Source organism: Cebidichthys violaceus, unplaced genomic scaffold (assembly GCF_023349555.1).
Source record: "Cebidichthys violaceus isolate CVI_PGR_0920_01 unplaced genomic scaffold, fCebVio1.0.p SCAF_54, whole genome shotgun sequence".
Classification (NCBI taxonomy): Eukaryota; Metazoa; Chordata; class Actinopteri; order Perciformes; family Stichaeidae; genus Cebidichthys; species Cebidichthys violaceus.
Genome location: NW_027176750.1, coordinates 478,589 through 498,926, shown reverse-complemented (window position 1 = coordinate 498,926; position 20,338 = coordinate 478,589). Strand labels below are relative to the sequence as shown.

General features: G+C 38.9%; 3 protein-coding genes and 4 non-coding genes across 7 annotated transcripts in view; 3 read left to right on the top strand and 4 right to left on the bottom strand.

Moving 5' to 3' along the window:
• Nucleotides 1–1,300: 1,300 nt before the first annotated feature.
• On the top strand, nt 1,301–9,378 carry LOC137888466 (myelin and lymphocyte protein-like). Its single transcript, XM_068731869.1, has 4 exons — nt 1,301–1,444; nt 6,787–6,951; nt 7,266–7,403; nt 7,962–9,378. Exons 1-4 carry the CDS (start codon nt 1,358–1,360, stop codon nt 8,034–8,036), a joined length of 465 nt encoding a protein of 154 aa, XP_068587970.1. The 5' UTR covers nt 1,301–1,357; the 3' UTR covers nt 8,037–9,378.
• A 1,298-nt stretch (nt 9,379–10,676) lies between these two features.
• On the top strand, nt 10,677–14,635 carry LOC137888467 (myelin and lymphocyte protein-like). The gene is made up of 4 exons (XM_068731870.1): nt 10,677–10,813; nt 13,354–13,521; nt 13,617–13,739; nt 14,069–14,635. Exons 1-4 carry the CDS (start codon nt 10,721–10,723, stop codon nt 14,141–14,143), a joined length of 459 nt encoding a protein of 152 aa, XP_068587971.1. The 5' UTR covers nt 10,677–10,720; the 3' UTR covers nt 14,144–14,635.
• Nucleotides 14,636–15,079: 444 nt separating this feature from the next.
• On the bottom strand, nt 15,080–15,173 carry trnai-uau (transfer RNA isoleucine (anticodon UAU)). The gene is made up of 2 exons: nt 15,136–15,173; nt 15,080–15,115 (listed from the first exon to the last, which is right to left on the bottom strand). It is a non-coding gene; the product is annotated as a tRNA-Ile (tRNA).
• A 747-nt stretch (nt 15,174–15,920) lies between these two features.
• Nucleotides 15,921–16,014, bottom strand: trnai-uau (transfer RNA isoleucine (anticodon UAU)). Its single transcript has 2 exons — nt 15,977–16,014; nt 15,921–15,956 (listed from the first exon to the last, which is right to left on the bottom strand). It is a non-coding gene; the product is annotated as a tRNA-Ile (tRNA).
• A 582-nt stretch (nt 16,015–16,596) lies between these two features.
• trnai-uau (transfer RNA isoleucine (anticodon UAU)) lies at nt 16,597–16,690 on the bottom strand. The gene is made up of 2 exons: nt 16,653–16,690; nt 16,597–16,632 (listed from the first exon to the last, which is right to left on the bottom strand). It is a non-coding gene; the product is annotated as a tRNA-Ile (tRNA).
• Nucleotides 16,691–17,440: 750 nt separating this feature from the next.
• On the top strand, nt 17,441–17,534 carry trnai-uau (transfer RNA isoleucine (anticodon UAU)). Its single transcript has 2 exons — nt 17,441–17,478; nt 17,499–17,534. It is a non-coding gene; the product is annotated as a tRNA-Ile (tRNA).
• Nucleotides 17,535–17,954: 420 nt separating this feature from the next.
• The window catches only part of mrps5 (mitochondrial ribosomal protein S5), a 15,058-nt gene continuing 12,674 nt past the window's right edge, over nt 17,955–20,338 (bottom strand). The window contains exons 10-12 of the mRNA XM_068731891.1: nt 18,827–18,889; nt 18,555–18,691; nt 17,955–18,447 (exon numbers count right to left, since the gene is read on the bottom strand). Coding sequence (XP_068587992.1) covers nt 18,223–18,447; nt 18,555–18,691; nt 18,827–18,889 — 425 coding nt within the window. The 3' untranslated portion in view covers nt 17,955–18,222. The remainder of the gene's footprint in view (nt 18,448–18,554; nt 18,692–18,826; nt 18,890–20,338) is intronic.

Genomic DNA, 20,338 nt, shown 5'->3' with positions numbered 1-20,338 from the left:
GTTAGGTTTAGACAACACAACAACTTAGTTAGGTTTAGACAACACAACAACTTAGTTAGGTTAAGACAACTACTTAGTTAGGTTTAGACAACACAACAACTTAGTTAGGTTGAGACAACTACTTAGTTAGGTTTAGACAACAAAACTACTTAGGTTTAGACAACAAACCGATTTTGTTAGGTTTAGACAACTAAACTACTTAGTTAGGTTTAGACAACAAAACTACTTAGTTAGGTTTAGACAACTAAACTATTTAGTTAGGTTTAGACAACAAAACTACTTAGTTAGGCTTAGACAACTAAAATACTTAGTTAGGTTTAGACAACTAAACTATTTAGTTAGGTTTAGACAACTAAACTATTTAGTTAGGTTTAGACAACTAAACTATTTAGTTAGGCTTAGACAACTAAAATACTTAGTTAGGTTTAGACAACTAAACTATTTAGTTAGGTTTAGACAACTAAACTATTTAGTTAGGTTTAGACAACAAAACTACTTAGTTAGGTTTAAACAACTAAACTATTTAGTTAGGTTGAGACAACATTGTGTCGCTACGAATCCTGGACGAGAGCAGCCGGCTGAATGACATGTAGCTTGTTCACTTGTTCACCTTGAATGTTACGTATTAAATGTCTAAAAAGGGCGAAATATTCGACCATAAAAATTCATAATACAAAGAACTAGAATTAACAAAAAAGGTGCAGATGTGTTCTGCTGCAACTATTAGCTAACCCCGTAGCTAACCCCGTTAGCCACTGCGTAGCATTGACTCACAGTGTGTATTAAGAGCTCCTTCTGAACCTAGAAAACATTCAAAACACCATCGATGCTTTTCCAACAACTCACTCAAAAATACAACTGAACCTTCTCTGTGTTGCTGCTCAATAAAACTATCATCAAATAAAATTTGAAGGCGAGAGGAGACAGAAACTAAAGTGAAACCAGAAGAGACATTTAAATATAAATAAATAAACTCATCGTGATAACCCTGAACATTCACCTGCAGCTTCTCTTACATCCCACACCAATGCTCCATTAGTTGCCTCACAATCACAATTTTTTGTGTGTGCATATAAACGGGTGGTTGCCATTTAACACACACACACACACACACACACACACACAGAAGTAGAGACATCCTCCTGCACAAACAAAAGCACCTGTCAAACTGGAAGTTTCCAGCAGAGGAATGGATGGGGAGGAGGAGTGGAGGAAGAGGAGGGGGAAGAGGAGGAGGAGGAGGAGGAAGAGGACACAGCCTTTAAAAGGCAGATTAAAACCAGTTACACATCTCATTCTGGGAGAAAACCACACACACACACACACACACACACACACACACACAGCGCTCTGGACTATGGCCTCCACCACCTCGGGTGATGTCCTGCCCACAGGCGGCAGAATCTTCACCTCCATTCCTGACGTCTTCTTCATCCCAGAGTTTGTGAGTTTCTGCTCATTTTGATATCTTTTATTTATTTATTCTCTCCAACTTTTATTCAGTCCATCTTTTATTCTCTCCATCTTTACCCATCTGAGATTTTTTAAATCTCTCTTTTATCTGCCTGTCATTGCTAACTCATTCGAGTCTGCACCGTTTAGATATTAGGATCTTGTTTCTGCCTCTTCATCATCATCATCATCATCATCACACTAATCCTAACCCACACACACACACACACACACACACACACACACACACACACACACACACACACACACACACACACACACACACATACACACAGATGAGATGTGTTCAGTGTGTTGGGCCAAGAGGAGACATATTCAGAATGCTGTGGTCAGAGACCTCCAGTCTATTCTCTTCCTCTATTGATTGGTGTGTGTGTGAGTGTGTGTGTGTGTGTGTGTGTGTGTGTGTGTGTGTGTGTGTGTGTGTACTTGAATATTAGCACTAATACCACGATGTACAAACAATTACAAGTAAAAGTCCAGCATTTACAAGTGCAAGTACACAAGTATTACATAAGAACACAAGTGAAGGTACTCACTGTGAATAATGTTTGAGGTGAAGCTATAATTTTAAGTTCATTTCTTTCATCTATAATAATGCATCATATGTGTTTTGTGTGTAATATCTTGATCTGCAATGGAAAAAAGATTCACAAAGATTCACTTTTACTGATCGTATATATTTACACGACTGCCTGTTTTAACCCTGTGTGACCGGTGACACCTAGTCTGTGTGTGATACTTATTTCAAGCACACACATATATTGAAACATGCAAAAATGTAGAATCAGCATTCCCCAACATCAACAAACTTAACAGATACAATCTTCTAATGGATAATCCACTCCACATAGCAGCAAACATCAAGGAGTAATCAGATCTCTCCTGTTTACTGTGTTGACAGACGTTATGAAAAGGCTTATGGAAATTCAAAGGCAAATTTAAAACACGTAGTTTGGATGGAAATGGACAGGCCGGTATTATCCCCTAATGTCATCACATAAATCATATTTTTTTAAAACAACTCTTTTTAAAATATTTTGTATTAATGACGTGTAATATCGTGTCGCTGAGAGAAAACTTGGCCACCAGTCGGTTTGTTGTTACTAACACAGGTTGCCAATGCGACGGGAAAACAGCAACCAGAACAAGTTTTTAGCAGCAAACAGCAAAAGCAGAAAAAAATAATTCTATCAGAGGTGTGTGATGGTGTAGCTTTACTGTAATACATAAATAATTCTTCTAAAATGTAAAAAGATATATTTTCTCTTGATACAAAGACTTCAAAAAAAAGCAACAATTGGAAGTGTGTGAGTCATTCCCATACAACTAATATCATTCTCAACACGTGGTTAACAAAACAAATACGAAATTAAATTACGTGGTTATGTTTTGTTAAAACATCTTGTTTTGGCTTGTTATGTTTAAACATTTAAGCTACGGTCATAAATTAAAATAAGTGAACGTTGACTTGGTTTCACATGGGACACAAACAACGGTCTCCTGGGTGAAAGTCTGTGTTTGTTTGACTCCTCCATCCACTCCTACCTCCTCCTCAGGTGGACTCACACAAACTCTGATTAGAAACGTAGCTGACTGTTACATCGTATGGAAAGTTTTACGTTTTAGGAGACCAGACTGCAACAATGTAGCAAGAAGCTAAAGTGTTGTCCTCGTGGTGATGCAAACATATCTGACGTGCAACATTTTGCAACAAAGTAACTTTACAAACTTTACAAACTTTACAAACTTTACAAATTTGATATGTAAAATGAATGTAAAAACTACTATTTGTTGGCGGAATACATTTTTTTATATTTTTCTATTTCTATAACTGATGCATATCAATAGTTTGACCTCTTTTTCATGGCGTCTTACTTTAATTCGTTCCTGACAAGAACTTTTTACGTTATACATTTACAGAATTTTTTTTTCCGATTTTATTTTATAATATATGAATATTATAATCTTAAAAACTACTACAACATGTTTCAATTGTGTTCACTGATCTTGCAATGGCCGTCACAACTTTTCACAATGTTACTTTTTAGTTTTAATAAATTAATATAACATTATAGCTGCTGCAGATTAAATCTGTGTGACACAGGTGGAAAAACAGCTTGAGCTGCAGAGGGAGGCGTGAATCTAAACCTCTAAACAACATTTACTCTCTGGCTCGGCTATTTTTTCCTGGCTGCTGGCCAGTTCTTCTTTTCATGATATAACCTGCTGATCAGGTTTAGAGAGGTAAGGTAATGTTTACACTCTGGTCAGACATATTTTAAAAAGGGCAGGGAAAATAACTTCATATTTAAAGAACTATTTTCATCACCATGAAACTTCTTCAGTATAAATGAGTCTCTGAATGATGTGTGAACAAACTCCTCTGTAGAAAGCTTCAGAACATAGAGAGGAATGAACGTGTGAAGTTTGGTATATGTCAGAACTACTGAAGTGGAGATTTCTGGATCAGAGTCTGAGAACAAACTTATTTAGAGAAAACGTCCTTTAAAGAGACGTTTAGTTAAATTACAGACATTTAGAAGACTCTACAGGTGAATAGGGTCAACAAATTAACTGATAGATATCACCATGAAACTTCACCAGTTCATTACTCACATTAAGATGATTATGAATACAAATGAGGCATTATGTAATGGTAACTTTTGGTGAATTTAGGACAAATCTACAGACATAAAACAGACAAAGTAATAAAATAAATGTTTTCTTTCCTCTAGTCTGAAAGAAGACGAGTTATTGAAGCTAACTGACCAAAAGTTGATGATTGATCAGTGCATTAAAAACAATGATTTGACTAAAATGTGGACATAAAAATGTTTCTTATTGGTTGCTGACGAATATTGTTTTGAACACGTGAATCAACATTTTGACTCAAACATTTCGGAGCCACCTGGCGGAGATAAAGATATATATTTATTTGAATGGGCTGCATTCCAATTCTCTCTCCCCTGGAATGTAAATGAATGTGTAGAGTTACTCTGGTGAAGATAAGAGGACTAGAGATAAGGCTGATACCACGTTGATAATGTTTTCACAGTAATGAACCGTGTTTGCTCTCCTCGGTTTCTCGCCATTGTGCTCGAGCTCTATCAAATGTTTGACTAACGTTGCTTTCTCCCATCGGAGGTTTGAATTTAAGAGAGTCAAGACTTCTTATATAATAATAATAATCTCTCTGTTTTTGTTGCTAAAACTGTGTGAAAACAATTATCGAGCTTTAAAAAAAAAAGCATACATACAGAAACACATGCTACTGTAGTTGCTACTGCTAACATGCTAACATGCTAACGGACTTGATTTTTTTGTACAAATTCAAAAGAAGCAAAACTATCTTGAATATACCATGAGGGTTTTTTTATTTATAAACATTATAAAAAGCTTCATATATCCGAAGACATTTAAAACAAAAGTGATTTGACAAATGCGATTTTTGTCATGCTCAAACATACATTTCAAAGTAAGAGTCATCTGTAGCATTACTTTAAACATAAAATAATACATTGATCATATAAAAAGAAACCATTTTATGTCATGTGGACAAACTTTATTTAACCCACAGAACTTCATTTGAAATTATTATCACGGTTTGAAAATTTCCAAAATAAAATACGTAACACCAGACATATAAAAAATAAATCAGTCAGTTCAAGCATCAGAAAACCTCAACGTTTCTTAAAGGGGACATTCGAGGTGAAAATCAGAGTTTGTGCTTGAATGAATGTGTCCTCGTAGAATAAATATCTGATCCACCTGCTGCTGGTTTGATTCAAGGTGTGGCACATTCTTCTTCATGTGGTCATGTTGAATGTTGGTCAGCAGAATTATGAATATATGCATCCTGACTTTGAACTCAGCGTGTTGACTCAGCTGAGAGAAACCTGGTTTCACTGCGTTTGTGAGGTTGTTTACCGAGAATAGAAAAAAAGGCACATTTCACTTTGAATAACTCCTAGAGTTTAAGAAGCGGTGAAATCTCACTTCAGGAAAGTATAACTGAATAATTAAATTGACACTGAATGAACTGGTGCAAAATGTATAATCCTGTTTACTTATGTTATTAAAGATGTGACTGTTAGTTTAAAGTATTGCATGTCTATGTTTTTTGCTTCCCACACAATGTGTCCAAACCAACCAGAAAACCAATCAAATTTAAAATATGTCCTTCATAGAGTCAGATAAAGAGCTGTCAACATAACCCTGATTATCCCACAAGTGCTATGAAAAGAGGAGAGGGCCTTTTGTTTGGTTTGCCATAACTTCATGTGTTCAGTTCTGATCACTGAGAGGCTGACAGCGTTTGTTTGCTGCTGCAGTAAATGTCCTCTCTAGAAGGCAAAGCTGCTTGTGTGGGTCTGAATGTGTCTGCTCCTGCACACCTGATGCACACGAGGGCTTAATGCTGATTGACTGAGCCGTGAGGACACCTGTGAGGTCTGTATGTGTTAGGTGGAGCCCTAACCTTAAATTAGGCCACAATAGACCCTTTTTTCCACTTCAATATGGTCAATTTATTCAAGGAGAAAGTCTTGCTGAAAATCATGAAAATCAACACACGAGCGGCTCTTATCACGGAAACAAATGGTTTCATCCAGATGTCAAACAATGTTTGCAGAATGTTTGTCAAAGGAGGAGAGCGAGAAAAGACTGTGAAAGTACACCCAAGAGGGACAATATTATGTTTGGCCCAATTCCAATCCATCCCCTATGCCGTCTCCTTACACACTTCCACTCCGCTTGCATGTTTTGTGTGGAGGGTCCGCCATGTTGTGTGTCATCCAAAACCATTTAGCAGAAAGACACAAACCCTCCGACAGCCAGTCTACACTCTGACTGTGACTACCAGTATTAACCAGGTGGCAACCTCCGGTTCTGAAAAGTGAAAAATGTGTTAAAGCTGCATTCTCTCTAGTGTCCACCAGGGGGCGACTCTTCTGGTTGTATAGAAGTCTATGAGAAAATGATTCTACTTCTCTCTTGATTTATTCCCTCAGTAAACATTGTAAACATGAGTTTATGGTCTCAATCTCTAGTTTCAAGTCATCTTCAACACAGCATGATGTTCATTTAGACAGGTATTTCCCCCAGAAGTTGGTGGAGGAGACCAAAAACAGAGCTAAAAGAGAGAGAATATTGGACTTTTTAGTTTTGTTGTGTTTGTTCATCATGTGAAAAAAAGTTTATTCAAGTTGAAAAACTGGATGACAATGAGGTTTACAAAGTAAAAACCTGGTAATCATATTCGACCCTCTTCCTCTCACCCCTCTTTCCTCCCTCACCTGTGTGACCCTGCAGGTGTTCGGAGGTTTGGTGTGGATCCTGGTGGCGTCGACTCGCGTCTATCTGGCCAACCCTCTGGGCTGGGTGATGTTTGTGTCCGTCTTCTGCTTCGTGGTGACGACGCTCTGGTTCTTCATCTTCCTCTGCGGAGCCAATCAGGGCAGCATCTGGCCCTCCCTGGTGAGACACGCCCACCGCCGTTTATCTGCCATTTAGATGGATGGCCAACTTTACACCAACATGTGCAACGTTCCCATTAAACTAAACTGCATTCTAAATCAAGTTTTGAAGGAAACGTATTGCCAAATTCAATTTGCCGTAAAACGCAAAAAGTGCGTGGTTCAAACACATCCGCAGAGTTATTTGTGATACGTCAAAAGCGAGCGTAATCCAGGACAAAATACAATTCTCTCGAAATGTAACAATGCAAATGTCCGCAGCATGCAGAAGCGATTGATATAACCTTCATTCCTTCTTCCTCGTGTCTTTTTCAGGATGTGGGGTATCACTTCGTGGCGGTGGTTTTCTACCTCAGTGCAGCGGTGGATCTGGCGTACATCACCATTCTGACAAGCCAGACTGTGACCGTAGTTGGCTTTCTCAAAATCTACCGACTGGACATTGCTGCAGTGGTAATTCAAACACACACACACACACGCACACTTATTTAAATATATACTACAATATTCCGATGTGCTGTAGAGACGCCGTATACGTCTCTGGTAGAGACCTCAATCACTGTGTAGCCCCGCTCTAAAGCATCCCCTGCTTTATGGTCTGTTTGACTCTAAATGGACCATAATGCACTAAATGAACATCATGCTGTATTGAAGAAGACTTGAAACTAGAGATTGAGACCATAAACTCATGTTTACAATGTTTACTGAGGGAATAAATCAAGAGAGAAGTAGAGTCATTTTAGACTAGACTACTATACAACCAGAGGAGTCGCCCCCTGATGGACACTAGAGAGAATGCAGCTTTAAGACATGAAGCATTGACTTCACTCTATAGAACCGGAGGTTGACGCCTGCAGATGAACCAAGATGGCAAACTTTATTACTCCTTTCAACCTTGACAAAGGCAGTGCAGACCAGATCCACTTCTGTTCTTGAAGTTAAGATCTCATCCAGCAGCTTTAATGAGTTGTGAACCCACCTGTGTTCTTATCTATCTGTGTGTGTTCTCAGGTGATGTCTTATGTGGCCACTCTTCTCTACTTCCTGCATACCATCTTCTCTGCCATTCGATGGAAGAGCTCCTAAAAAAACGAAACATAAACCAAGAAGAAGACCAAAAAGAGAACCAAGAAAAAACCAAAACCAAGTTGACCAGCTGACCGGAACACCTTTTGTGTTTGTGCTCTTTTATTTTATATTTTCAGCAGGACTAAGTTGAATGAGTATTGATGAATGTTGATTGGTCTGGTTAGCGAGGTCGACCTGAACATTATTACCCCACAATTTACTCTTTTCTTAATCTGAAAGGCAGCAGTTTGGTGACAAGAGCCTGTTCAAGTTCAAATTTGTCAGAAGTAAAATATATAGTACATTGTACAAGGACAATGAGTGTGAATAACTAATTCAAGATTTAGGAGCAGGTACTACATTATGATTTTTTGTACTTGCGAAAGTAAGAAAGAGAGAAACGTCTTAAATGTTCAGTTCACCCAAAATTCAAAAAACAAAACACAGCAAGACTATTTCTGAGGCAGAGCGTCGTTACAATACAAATTGTTCACAGCTTCAAGATGAATCACAGTAACAAGGACAAGGACACATTTTTAAATCTGTCAGCACCATTTCAATCACCTCCATTGTGAGGAAATCAGGTGAGAAAATATTATTTTTAGTGTTTGCTTTTAATTAAAGTATAGAGTTTTAGAGTTCACTTTGTGTTTGGCGTGAACAAACCTTGACGGCCACTAATTTGTTGACCTTTGTTGATGTTTGTGTGGCATCCGGCCAAATTCAACACGAATATTCTGACTTAACATCAGGTCAAATCAGTAGAGAGCCACTTTAAATGGACACATGGCTACTGGTTTCACTTTGAGTCCCACGTTGGCATCTAAAGGGAACAAGATAACATTATTGACTTGTTAGCTGATAAACTAGAGAACTCACTATAACGCTCTGTGGCCGTTATTCATCGGTTACTTTACTGTGCAGGTAAAATGACCAATGACCCTAAAACACTTGTTGTATTTCTTAAAGTACACGTACAAAATCTTGATAAAGATGCAGTAAACATTTCTGAAAATCAACTTTAAAGCATTCCATAAACATTCAATAGCATTGGGTACATTTAGAGGTTTGTACCATTAAAAAAACTGAAACCTGGAATATTTCAAAAACTTTATTTCCTGAATGTTTTCTCCATTTCCGATGAACAAAAGACGACTTTCTCTCTTTTTACTCAATTATACGTTTAAGTTTTTTTTTTTTTTTTCTCTGAAAGGCTCAGATTTACTGCATGAATGGATGTTTCCACATGATTTGTTATTTTCATTTGGGTTGTAAATATTTAAATGATTTCCTTTTGCAGGTGTTTTTGGAATCTCTGATATGAAATAAATGAATTGGGCGTTCAAACGTCGTGGCTTTTTCTGTTTGTTCAGACTTTTCTTTTCACCTCAGAGAGAGTCAGCAGGTCCAAGACGATCAACACATTATACTTTTCTGCACTATGAAAAGATTATGAAACAATAGAAGCCGTTTCCACCTGTTTGTCATTTAGATATTTACAATAACTGCTGATTACAGCCTGTCTCTCCATTCTATATCACATTACTGTAAAGTTCCTTTAAATGATGACAAAGAAGAATTCAAAAGAACTAATTCTGAATTCAAACTTCTATATTAGTTCTTTTGAATTCTTCTTTGTCAGCTGCTTTATGGTATTTGCAATTTTAAATCTCAACTTATATTTAAAGGTTTTATTCTTCTTCTTGAGTTGTTTTCTGACTGCTTCCTGTGATTAACAATGATTACATTACTGAAATTTGTCCAATGAAAGCAGAGTAACTTGAGCTGAAACATCCCAGAGACAGAGACAGAGCAGACTGAGCGGTTAATCAACCTGTCAGGTGTTAGTTTCACATTCTGTAGCCTCAGGACACAAGTTCTACATCTTCCTTAACAAACAAACCTGTGACTGTAGTGGCTCCACACTTACCAAATAACTCCAGAACTTTAACCACCTCTGCAAGTAAATATTAAAATCTACGGCACATTAACTTATTGTTTGGGTTTTGCCTTACGGTCAAAAATAACACGGTTAATATGAATACGATTCTCACCTTTCTTCTGCTATGTCGACATCATTTTATGGATTCAGAGTGCGTCTCAATACACATTAGCCTTGAAATTAACCCGACGTGTTATGTATATAACAAAAAAATGTCAAATTACGCTCGCTACATGAATACAGTCTTTGGTACACTTCTGTCTTCACAGTAAACTTGGTTATGTTTCGGAAAAGATCGTAGAATATTTTGTTATGTTTAGGAAAATATCGTAAAATACTTGTTTATGTTTAGGAAAAGATTGTAATATATTTGTCTCTCTGCTGGTATTTGACCACGAATGACATCTTTCACATTCAAAATATGAATTCAAAGTATCTGTGAGGTTGAAGTTGTTAAAATGAAATGTCTTCAGCCATAAAGACAATCATGGATTCTGAAAAAAGAAACTCCCGATCGGCTCCCGTGTGCAGCTCAATCAGAGGCTGCAGGCCAACACAAAGGGCTCATAAAGATAGTAAAACCCAGTGAGCTGTTTCTTCACTCCGTGACCCCCCCGAGGCTCAAACATTCCTCCCGAGTGTTTGTTTCACAGTCCAGCAGCTCACATGAGACGGAGGGTGTGTCTGCTGTTATAAAGCTCAGCTACACCTGCTGCTGCTGCGTTAGTTCAGAGGAGAGGGCCGAGGATTCTGGGTAGTGATGGCTACCACCACTGCTCAGCCTACGAGGAGCCTGCCCAGCGGACTGGGGATCTGCACCACGGCCCCGGATATATTTTACCTGCCCGAACTGGTGAGTGGACAAAGACAAGAGGACAAGTCTAACCCTCCGATGAAGGGATCATTTCCATCTTCATTCCTCTTTTTGATTTAAGCTCAAAGAGGTTCAAACACAACGAATACTGCAACAAACTGAATTTATTTTCATTTTGCTTCATTCACGTTGTTTTTATCTCAAAAGTCAAACTAGATCTTCCAAAATGATGCAAAAAAATACATCAAATTAAAATGAATTGAAGTCATATTAAAGGACAAAGTAGACACAGTATGTCACTGTTTGAACATTTAAAAAAAATAAGTGCACTTTATGTTTTATGTTTTATTTGCATATTTTTATAAAAGGAAAGGTCAGACAGAGAAAAGTAAAATTCATGTGCAGGCGAAGCAGAAACAAAACTCATCTAAAAGAGGAAAAATACATATAAATAAAATATCAATTAACATATTTCACGTGCCTGTAATCATTATAACATTGTAATATGAGTTCTGCGATAACGTCGTGATTAGCTGGTCACCTTGAAACAAGTACTAGAATCTAATTCTTAAAACGGTTAGCTGCTAAATAAATATGATGCAAACTGAAGATTAAACTCTTTGAATAAAAGGACAAAAAATGTGCGTTTTGGAGAAACGGGAGACGTTGACACATTTTGCTCACATGGGAGGAGCACCTTCGTCTTCTCACGTTTCTCTCATATTGTATTTGTGCTTCTTATCGGAGAAAGAATGCGGCCAACTCTTCTTCTTCTTCTTCTTCTTCCTGAACTATGACAAAAGATAGAAACTGCTCGTGTGACCTCACGGGTGTTTCAGATTATTTGTCCGATGAGAACACCTAAATGTACTTTAGTGTTGTGATGAGGATCCAGGTTTCGTGTCACCAACGCCCGACTTCATTTCATGCAAAACGAGCTGAAAATCTGCACACATTGTAACGACCAAAGGCTTTTTTTTCACTAATAATCTCCAGTTCCTCCAGTTGGAGTCGTGATAATGTCGCTCCGCCTGTAAAACTCAAAGTCATTGCATTTTCTTTCATCAAATTTAGGTTATGAACGCAAAATTGATAAATATGCCTCATAAAACGGAGACTGCATTGATTTAAAGCTGAGTGTTCAGTATTTTCTTGTGATTTTATCCTCATACACATGAATGAAAGGAGCGTGCAGTGACTTTATCAGTGACTCAGGAACCTGAACATGTTAGTCACGGTGTTATCTGACGAACTCAAACCACCATGTTTTTTTTATCTCAGCCTCTCTTTTCTAATTGAAACGATGCTGAGTGTTTAAGATTCTGATGATTCGGTGACTTGCAGCTCAAAAGACAACCTGCTCTCACGGCACAATGAAGTATAGTGACTGAAATGCAGCTGAAACAACAGTTAACCTCTCTAATGTTTTCCACCAAATGTAAACAGGAAGGAGATACTCAACCCAGCCGCTAGAATTTCTTTTTGTCATTGTCCGATTGTGCAAACCTCAGATACGTTGAATGTCGTTTCTGAGACATAAATACGTTTCATATAAGCCTTGTGTGACGCTTGCAGAAAGGCACAATGACATGTTGTTAACGTCGTGAAACTTTTTGGATAAAGTTAGAAAACATTGTTGAGTTTTGTTTTCACACGAAACACGAGCAGAGGTCTCCTGGGTGAAAGTCCTGTGTTTGTTTGACCCACCACAGCTTCTCTTTGTGGATTATTTTTTGCTTGTTATACGTCTTATTAAACAATGTAACTTTTTATAACGGTTGTTTGATATATTACATCGCTACTGAATGCGAAAACGTATCCGTGGTTTGTAGAAACATTTTGCAGAACATTTTTTTTCCCCAGCAACTGGGCTGGTTGTTGTTTCAAGAACGTGTGACGGTCGCGTTTGTGCACCAGTGATTTAAATCAAATGATGATGCAGGATATAAAGTGGCAAAAGTAACTCCAGGACCTAAAACTTTTACAAAGACTGGATTGTTAAAGTTTGGCGAGACTTCCAAATGAGCCTGCAGCAAATGAAGTAAGAGTTCACGCTGTGATCCACCTGGTTCTTAAAGGGTGCAAGACGAAGAGATCAAGCAGGTGTTAATTTGGTTAAAAGTTGAATTAGACCTCGAGAGGGTGACACGTCTTTTCCTCATCAAATCAACTTAAAGATCACACATATGATGAAGTCTGGTTTTTCTACACAACAAACTTAATTAATGAAGCAATGTTAGATTGTCACTGTCTCTGCATTTTCAATAATGAAACACTGAGCACTGAAGAGAGACAGAGTTTTAAATAGAGACATCAGTGGTGATTTTGTGACTTTTGATTTAAGGTGATATAAGACTCCATACATGAACCAGATCTTATTGTTGTTTATAGCAGTAGATTATGCACCACGTTGGTTCAATAGGCATAAAATCAGACATGACTCGTGGTTAAATTGGCTTTAAGCCTTTTTAAGTTGAAGCCGTTGATGTTTAGATTTATACACTGTGATGAGATGTACAACGTTCTCTTTAAGCTCTGTCACAAACAAACAGGTAACCGGGTTCCCTCCGTCTCTGCAGGTGTTCGGTGGTTTGGTGTGGATCCTGGTGGCGTCGACCTACGTGGACCCACCGAACCCTCTGGGCTGGGTGATGTTCGTCTCCGTCTTCTGCTTCGTCGGGACATTCCTCTGGATGGTCATCTTCGCCGCCGGAGGACATAAGAACAGCTCCGGCTGGGCTGCTGCTGTAAGACCCGAGAGAGAGAGAGAGAGAGAGAGAGAGATCAGAATGATGAAGAAACGGAGAGAACGAGTTCTATTATTTAATCTGTGTGTGTCCAGGACTTTGCTTACCACGGCCTGGCAGCCTTCTTCTACCTCAGTGCAGGCGTGGATCTGGCTTACATCACCTTCCAGAAGAAACCCGGAGAATTAAAGATCTACCAGATTGACATCGCTGCTGTGGTGAGAACTGATTCAAAGAGAATCAACAACTGTTTATCTGGACAGAATTTACTGAAAAACACTGTTTATTTTCTGAATGGAAACATCCACTCAGCCCTTCAATCAATCAGTGATAATGTGGATAATGTGTTTCATATCCATTGAGAGACCGCTATCGATCTTCTTATCTACCCATCAGAAAGAAAGCCAAAAGCCTCAGCGTGGTTCCCCAAATGTCAAACTATTCCATTAAAAGTGGGTAAAAGAAAACACAAAAATACAACAATAATTCCATAAAAATGTATATTTGTGTGTGTGTGTGTGTGTGTGTGTGTGTGTGTGTCTTACAGGTCTTCGCATATGTTGCCACACTCTTCTACTTCATCCACACCATCCTCTCCTCCATTCGATGGAAAAACTTCTGAAAAACGAATCACAGACCTGTGTGTCCAAGAAGTACTGTGTGTGTGTGTGTGTGTGTGTGTGTGTGTGTGTGCGTGCGTGCGTGTGTGAGTGATTGAGTGTGTGTGTGTGTGTGTGTGTGTGTGTGATTGAGTGTGTGTGTGGTGGATCAGATGGCTGGTCAGATTCATAATGAAGGTTTTAGGCTCAATTAATATTTTCTTTTATTTTAATCTTTAAATTTAGATTAAAAAAGTCAAATCAATAATTTAGAGATGACGAAAATTGGTAAAAGTGATGTCATTTTTTAATACACTAGCTCAACATATAAATATATATATATACACACACATTTATAACCACTTATCATGAGCCAATGATCATTTATTACAGACGAGAAGTCATATGTATTCGTCTTTTCACAGAACCATGTGTGAGTTTTCACAGAGGTGCTGATCTGTGGATTTGTGTTTCCTTCTGCTTCCAGTCTGAAATAAATAAAGTTTAAAACCTTTTATTGTTACCTTTATTATGTGATATGTTCTTAAACCTAAAAACAGAGCCATCGAAAGTTCTGTGGCATTACTGAATGTTTGGAAGCTTCCTACTTTATGTTGGTTGAAATGCTGCAGAGCTTTTATTTTTACATGTATAATATTATTTATAGAATATGATTCCAGTGGTGGATTGTTTCAGACTTGTGTGATCTAGACATGTCCAATAACTCCAGAGCATTATTAAATACAAAAATAATTCATTTATTAGAAAAAGACATAATTATCTGTTTAAAGCATGAAGTTAAAATGTTTGAACCAACGTACTGAAGTTCCACCCATTGTGTAGAGCTCTAGAATGATCTTACACTGGGGAGTTTCATGTTGTGTTTACTGATTAGAAGACACTCTGGTTACTAAATCACAGGAAATATTAACACTGTGTTCTCCATCAAACTATATAAATGCTCCAGGTGAGGCTTGAACTCACAACCTCGGCATGACTCTACAGTGTACTGTCTTATAAGTACCGCGCGCTGACCGATTGCGCCACTGGAGCTCTTTTCTGCTATTTTTACATATGATGGTGAATCTAAACCTGTGATAACTGTAGGTGTGTGTTGATGACGTTGTTTCTAGTGTGATACTGTGTGGTGTTTTGACTGTAACACATACATTAAACCAATCCCAGTGTCACCTCCCATTCCCTTTAAAAGGGATGGCATTTAGTCCCTAAATTACACTATTGCAGCAGTATGGAATACACAGTAATTTCTGCACAGCACTAACGGAACTCAGCGGTCCTTAAACATACAAAATAACACATTATAACAATACAGTAAACTTAAAACAAATCAAAACAAGGTAATAAACACACTATGAGCTAATTATCTCTGCCCAGACACAAAGCCTCTTACTGTGAGACCACTTCTTAAAGGTCGATGTGGTTCTTCAAGTTTCTTGGTTAAAATCGTCTCTGGAGCTTCAAGCTCTACGGCGATAAACTCTCTGTATGACAGAGAGGCTTCTTTGGAAGTTAAGGGAATTCTTCTTCCTTACGACCGGCAACATGTATACATTAACGGTGAGAGAACTGGGCATAGAAGTTATCCGTTCTCTTCTTTAGAACCAAAAAAAACATAGACAGTCTATTGTTCATCTAGCGAAATTAAGACTATGACCTAGGGTTTCTTTAATTGTTTTATGTTGTGTTCATTGTATTTACTATTTGTCGATGTCCATTGACTAGCAGCTGTTATACAACACAGGTATTATTAACACTGTGTTCTTGATCAAACTATACAAATGCTCCAGGTGAGGATTGAACTCACAACCTCGGCATGACTCTACAGTGTACTGTCTTATAAGTACCTCGCGCTGACCGATTGCGCCACTGGAGCCTATTTCTGCATATTTTATATATAATAATGAATCTAAACCTGTGATAACTTTAAGTGTGTGTCGATGACGTTGCTGCCGGTGTGATACTGTGTGGTGTTTTGGCTGTAACACATGAACTAAACCAATCCCAGTATCACCTCCCATTCCCTTTGAAAGCCAGCACCTGGCACATTGATATTTAAATGGAGGATTTGGCAAATTGGAGTAGCGACCAACTTTTCTACAGTGAAAAACTTTTTTTTTAAAGGCTAAACGCCAACAAATATGGATTGAAGCAGAATATTCTGTTGGATAAAAACACGTTGTGAATTTCTGTCTTTTTTAATGAATGTTGTTTTTTTTTTTACTTAATAATGCTGGAATCTCATTCTACAAATAATATAACACATGTAAAAATAAAAGCTCTGCAGCATTTCAACCAAAATAATGTAGGAAGCTTCCAACTAGTCAGTAAGGCCACAGAGTTGTCTTTTTGTGACGAGTTTCATATCGTTTTTTGTGTTTGTTACTGTCCATTGATGGGAGGCTGAATACAGCCGTTAGGTGATATTAACAATGTTTTCTCCATCAAACTATATAAATGCTCCAGGTGAGGCTTGAACTCACAACCTCGGCATGACTCTACAGTGTACTGTCTTATAAGTACCGCGCGCTGACCGATTGCGCCACTGGAGCTCATTTCTGTGTTTATGACATATGATAATGAATTTAAACCTTTGATAACTTTAAGTGTGTGTCGATGATGTTGCTGCTGGTTTGATACTGTGTGGTGTTTTGGCCACAACACAGGAATTAAACCAATCAGAGTGTTACCTCCGAGGTGTGCCTGCATCTACCACGTTGATATTTAAACGCTGGATTTGGCACATTGGAAGTAAACAATTTTCTACAGTAGAAATGTCCCACTTCCACATATTCTGTAGAACTCTAGAAGTTAGTTCCATGTTGTGTTCATTGATGGTGGCTCTGAATCTAGCAGCTGCTTCACATCACAGGAAATATTAACACTGTGTTCTCCATGAAACTATATAAATGCTCCAGGTGAGGCTTGAACTCACAACCTCAGCATGACCCCACATGTACGGTCTTATAAGTACCGCGCTGACCAACTGCACCACTGGAGCACATTTCTGTGTTTCTTGAATATGATAATGAATCTAAAGCTGTGATCACTGTGTTTGTGTGTTGATGACGTTGACGTTGGATTAGCTTCAGACCACACTGAAGTGTTTGTCCTCATTTTAGTTTAACTTTATTGGAGAATTTTTGGAGAAATTTGGAGATCAGTTTTTTTTTTACAGTGTAAATGTTTTTGAAAGGCTGAACGCCAACAAATATGGATTGAAGCAGATTATTCCGTTAGACAATATAATAATGCTAATATTGGTGTTGAATGATTTTCATCTGAATATTCAGCAGAAATGAGCTCCAGTGGCGCAATCGGTCAGCGCGCGGTACTTATAAGACAGTACACTGTAGAGTCATGCCGAGGTTGTGAGTTCAAGCCTCACCTGGAGCATTTATATAGGTTGATAGAGAACACAGTGATGATATTATACACAGTGACTCTAACATGAAACTTATTAATCTAGCATCCTGATAAATGCACACTGACAAATAGTAAATGCAGTGACACAGATAAAAGATAATTCTAGCGTAGCTTTTATTTTTAAAGCTGACATTTCTGACTGAAGGCTTTGTCCCAATTCTTAAAACTTAAAACTCCTAACAGCAAATTTTGGTTACAGATGAAGATCATTCTACACTAATAGTAATAGTATTCTAGTATTTGTAGAGTATGATTCCAGTGGTGACTGCGTTGGATTGTTTCAGACTTGTGTGATCTAAACATGTCCAATAACTCCAGAGCATTAAGTACAAAAAGACAACATTCATTAAAAAAAGACGTGTAATCATTTCCAAAATTCCACAAAAATCACATGTTTTGACAGATCTGAACTTTATTACATCACAACATTTAGCAACAATTCAAGGTGGAAGAGGAAGTTATATAGAAAACAACATGGATGACGTTGACATTGTGTCTTTATAGGAGATGTCAACATGTAACATGTCTTTGGATGACAAAATCTCAATCCACCAGATTTGGGGAACAAACGTTCTTATTTCTCACATATTTTCGGGCCTCCGGCCTCCACCATCGTCCGTCTCGTGGTCCACACTGAGTCACCGTTCACTCTCCCACTCTACCAGATGGTGCGTTTCACACCCGCCCAGATCGAGCGTTTGATCCCCTGCGCGGCCCGCACGTCGTCCCAGTGCAGCCGGGTGTTGGGTATCTCGTCCTGGGGCTCCGGCTCGGGTCGGGCCCCGTCTCTGGGACTCGCCACCACCCTGGGCAGAGGGCCCCGCTGAGACTGGTACTCCACCACGTGGAGCTGCTTCTTGTCCGCCAGCTTCTGGTGGATCTCCTGCCGGTTTGAAAGAAGAAGAAGGCGGACGTCAGTGGAGAGAGCAATAGAAAGCGATCCTCCCTTTATTTCTTTATTTTTTTTAAACTCTCCCGCTAGGACTTCACCTGATTGGCTAACCCGGTGAAGAGGGCCCTGGTGATGTTGAGCAGGTTGACCGATCCCTCCACTTTGCAGTAAATGTCCTTGATGCCGATCAGCTTGCACAGAGTGATGACGGCGCGGTGGCAGTGCAGACCGTAACCTGCAGAGACACAAGAAATATCAAACACATAGGTAGAGCATGCAGAGCCTTCTATCGGGGTACATGTACAATACACAGTCTTTTATAATCTTCATCATCTTTATTCTATTAAACAGAGACTTAAAGGAGACGTACCGTCGTTTTGTTTCTTCATGCGGAGCGTCGTCCTCTTGAACTTTGATTGGATGTCATGATAGACTGATGAAGAGAAAAACAATAACCGGATTACAATCAAAGGATGTGGACCAGGTAGAAATAGAGAACAATTCAAATTCAAAACAACTTTATCAATCCCACCGAGGGAGAAACACAGTAACAAGGAGACAAAATGATACAAGAATTTACTGTTTTCAGATGGCGGTTAGTTTTAGAAACGGATCAAACAAAACGACGTCCTGATGGCAGCAGAGAGAAGAAGAATTAAATGTCTGGAGGATTTGTTGGTTGCAGAAAGAATTCAACAGCCAAACCGACTCACAACGAACGATCGTTTATAGTCTGGTTATTTTCTCGTGTTGTGCATCTTGTTTTCCTCCCTCAGGTGTTTCTCTACCTGTCCACCAGAGGTCCAGCGCCTCCTGCTGCTCGTTACTCATTCAGACACAGTCACAACGTCTTCAGCCTCGTAGCTGGAGGTTAGCATCCTGTTAGTTGTGTCGCACCACAGCTGTCTGCTGTATGTCTGTATGTCTGTATGTCTAATGCATCCTCTAAACATCCAGTTAGCATCGAATGAACTTCATGAGGTCGGTGTAACACAGAAGAAGAGAGGCAGCAAAAGAAGAAGGAAAAGTGGAGCTCAGAGGATTCTTCCTGCTGGGTGAAGAGATCTGTCTGTCTGTCTGTCTGTCTGTCTGTCTGACTGACTGACTGACTGACTGACTGACTGACTGACTGACTGACTGACTGACTGACTGACTGACTGACTGACTGACTGACTGACTCACTCACTCACTCACTCACTCACTCACTCACTCACACTCTGTAGAGGGAGCTGAACATGTGCTGAGGCTGCAGGAGGTCCAGGTTCAGTGGGTGTTTTTGTTTTTCTGTGTGACTCATGATAAACGGCGACAAAGTCAAAAAAGACAGAAAAACAAAAACACTCTTTTTATTCCAGTCTGAGTTTTCACTGTTTTAAAAACTCCAACAAAGTCAAAGAAACTAAAAGAACTGAAAATTGTTGTTTCAATTTATTCAAACTGGCTTTTTATTATTCATTCATTTGGACTGAAGCCATGTGAATATTCACTGACAACGCCGGGAGACTGGAGCCAACAACAACAACAACAACAACATCCGGAAGGTTTGTTTTTCCACCAACGCGTCCCGTCTCCTGGTCCAGATGTTGGACAAAACACCGACAAACTGTTAATCATCATCTGATCAACAGCTGGTGGACCAGTGAGAGCTGGAACGTGGAACCATGTTTGTTTCTGTCTATGAACTTGCAAAACAATTAAATATACCACAGTTTATGAGCTCCAACTGGGTGGAAACACACAACACACACACACACACACACACACACACACACACACACACACACACACACACACACACACACACACACACACACACAGACAGACAGACAGACAGACAGACAGACAGACAGACAGACACACACACACCTTGCCTGGTCTCGGG

Bases quoted from the DNA above. Each gene is read 5' to 3' on its own strand.
- LOC137888466 (XM_068731869.1), top strand. From the start codon at position 1,358: ATGGCCTCCACCACCTCGGGTGATGTCCTGCCCACAGGCGGCAGAATC. The intron at 6,952-7,265 runs GTGAGACACGCC...TGTCTTTTTCAG, and splicing joins GCAGCATCTGGCCCTCCCTG to GATGTGGGGTATCACTTCGT. The intron at 7,404-7,961 runs GTAATTCAAACA...GTGTGTTCTCAG, and splicing joins GACTGGACATTGCTGCAGTG to GTGATGTCTTATGTGGCCAC.
- LOC137888467 (XM_068731870.1), top strand. From the start codon at position 10,721: ATGGCTACCACCACTGCTCAGCCTACGAGGAGCCTGCCCAGCGGACTG. The intron at 10,814-13,353 runs GTGAGTGGACAA...CCGTCTCTGCAG, and splicing joins TATTTTACCTGCCCGAACTG to GTGTTCGGTGGTTTGGTGTG. The intron at 13,522-13,616 runs GTAAGACCCGAG...GTGTGTGTCCAG, and splicing joins GCTCCGGCTGGGCTGCTGCT to GACTTTGCTTACCACGGCCT.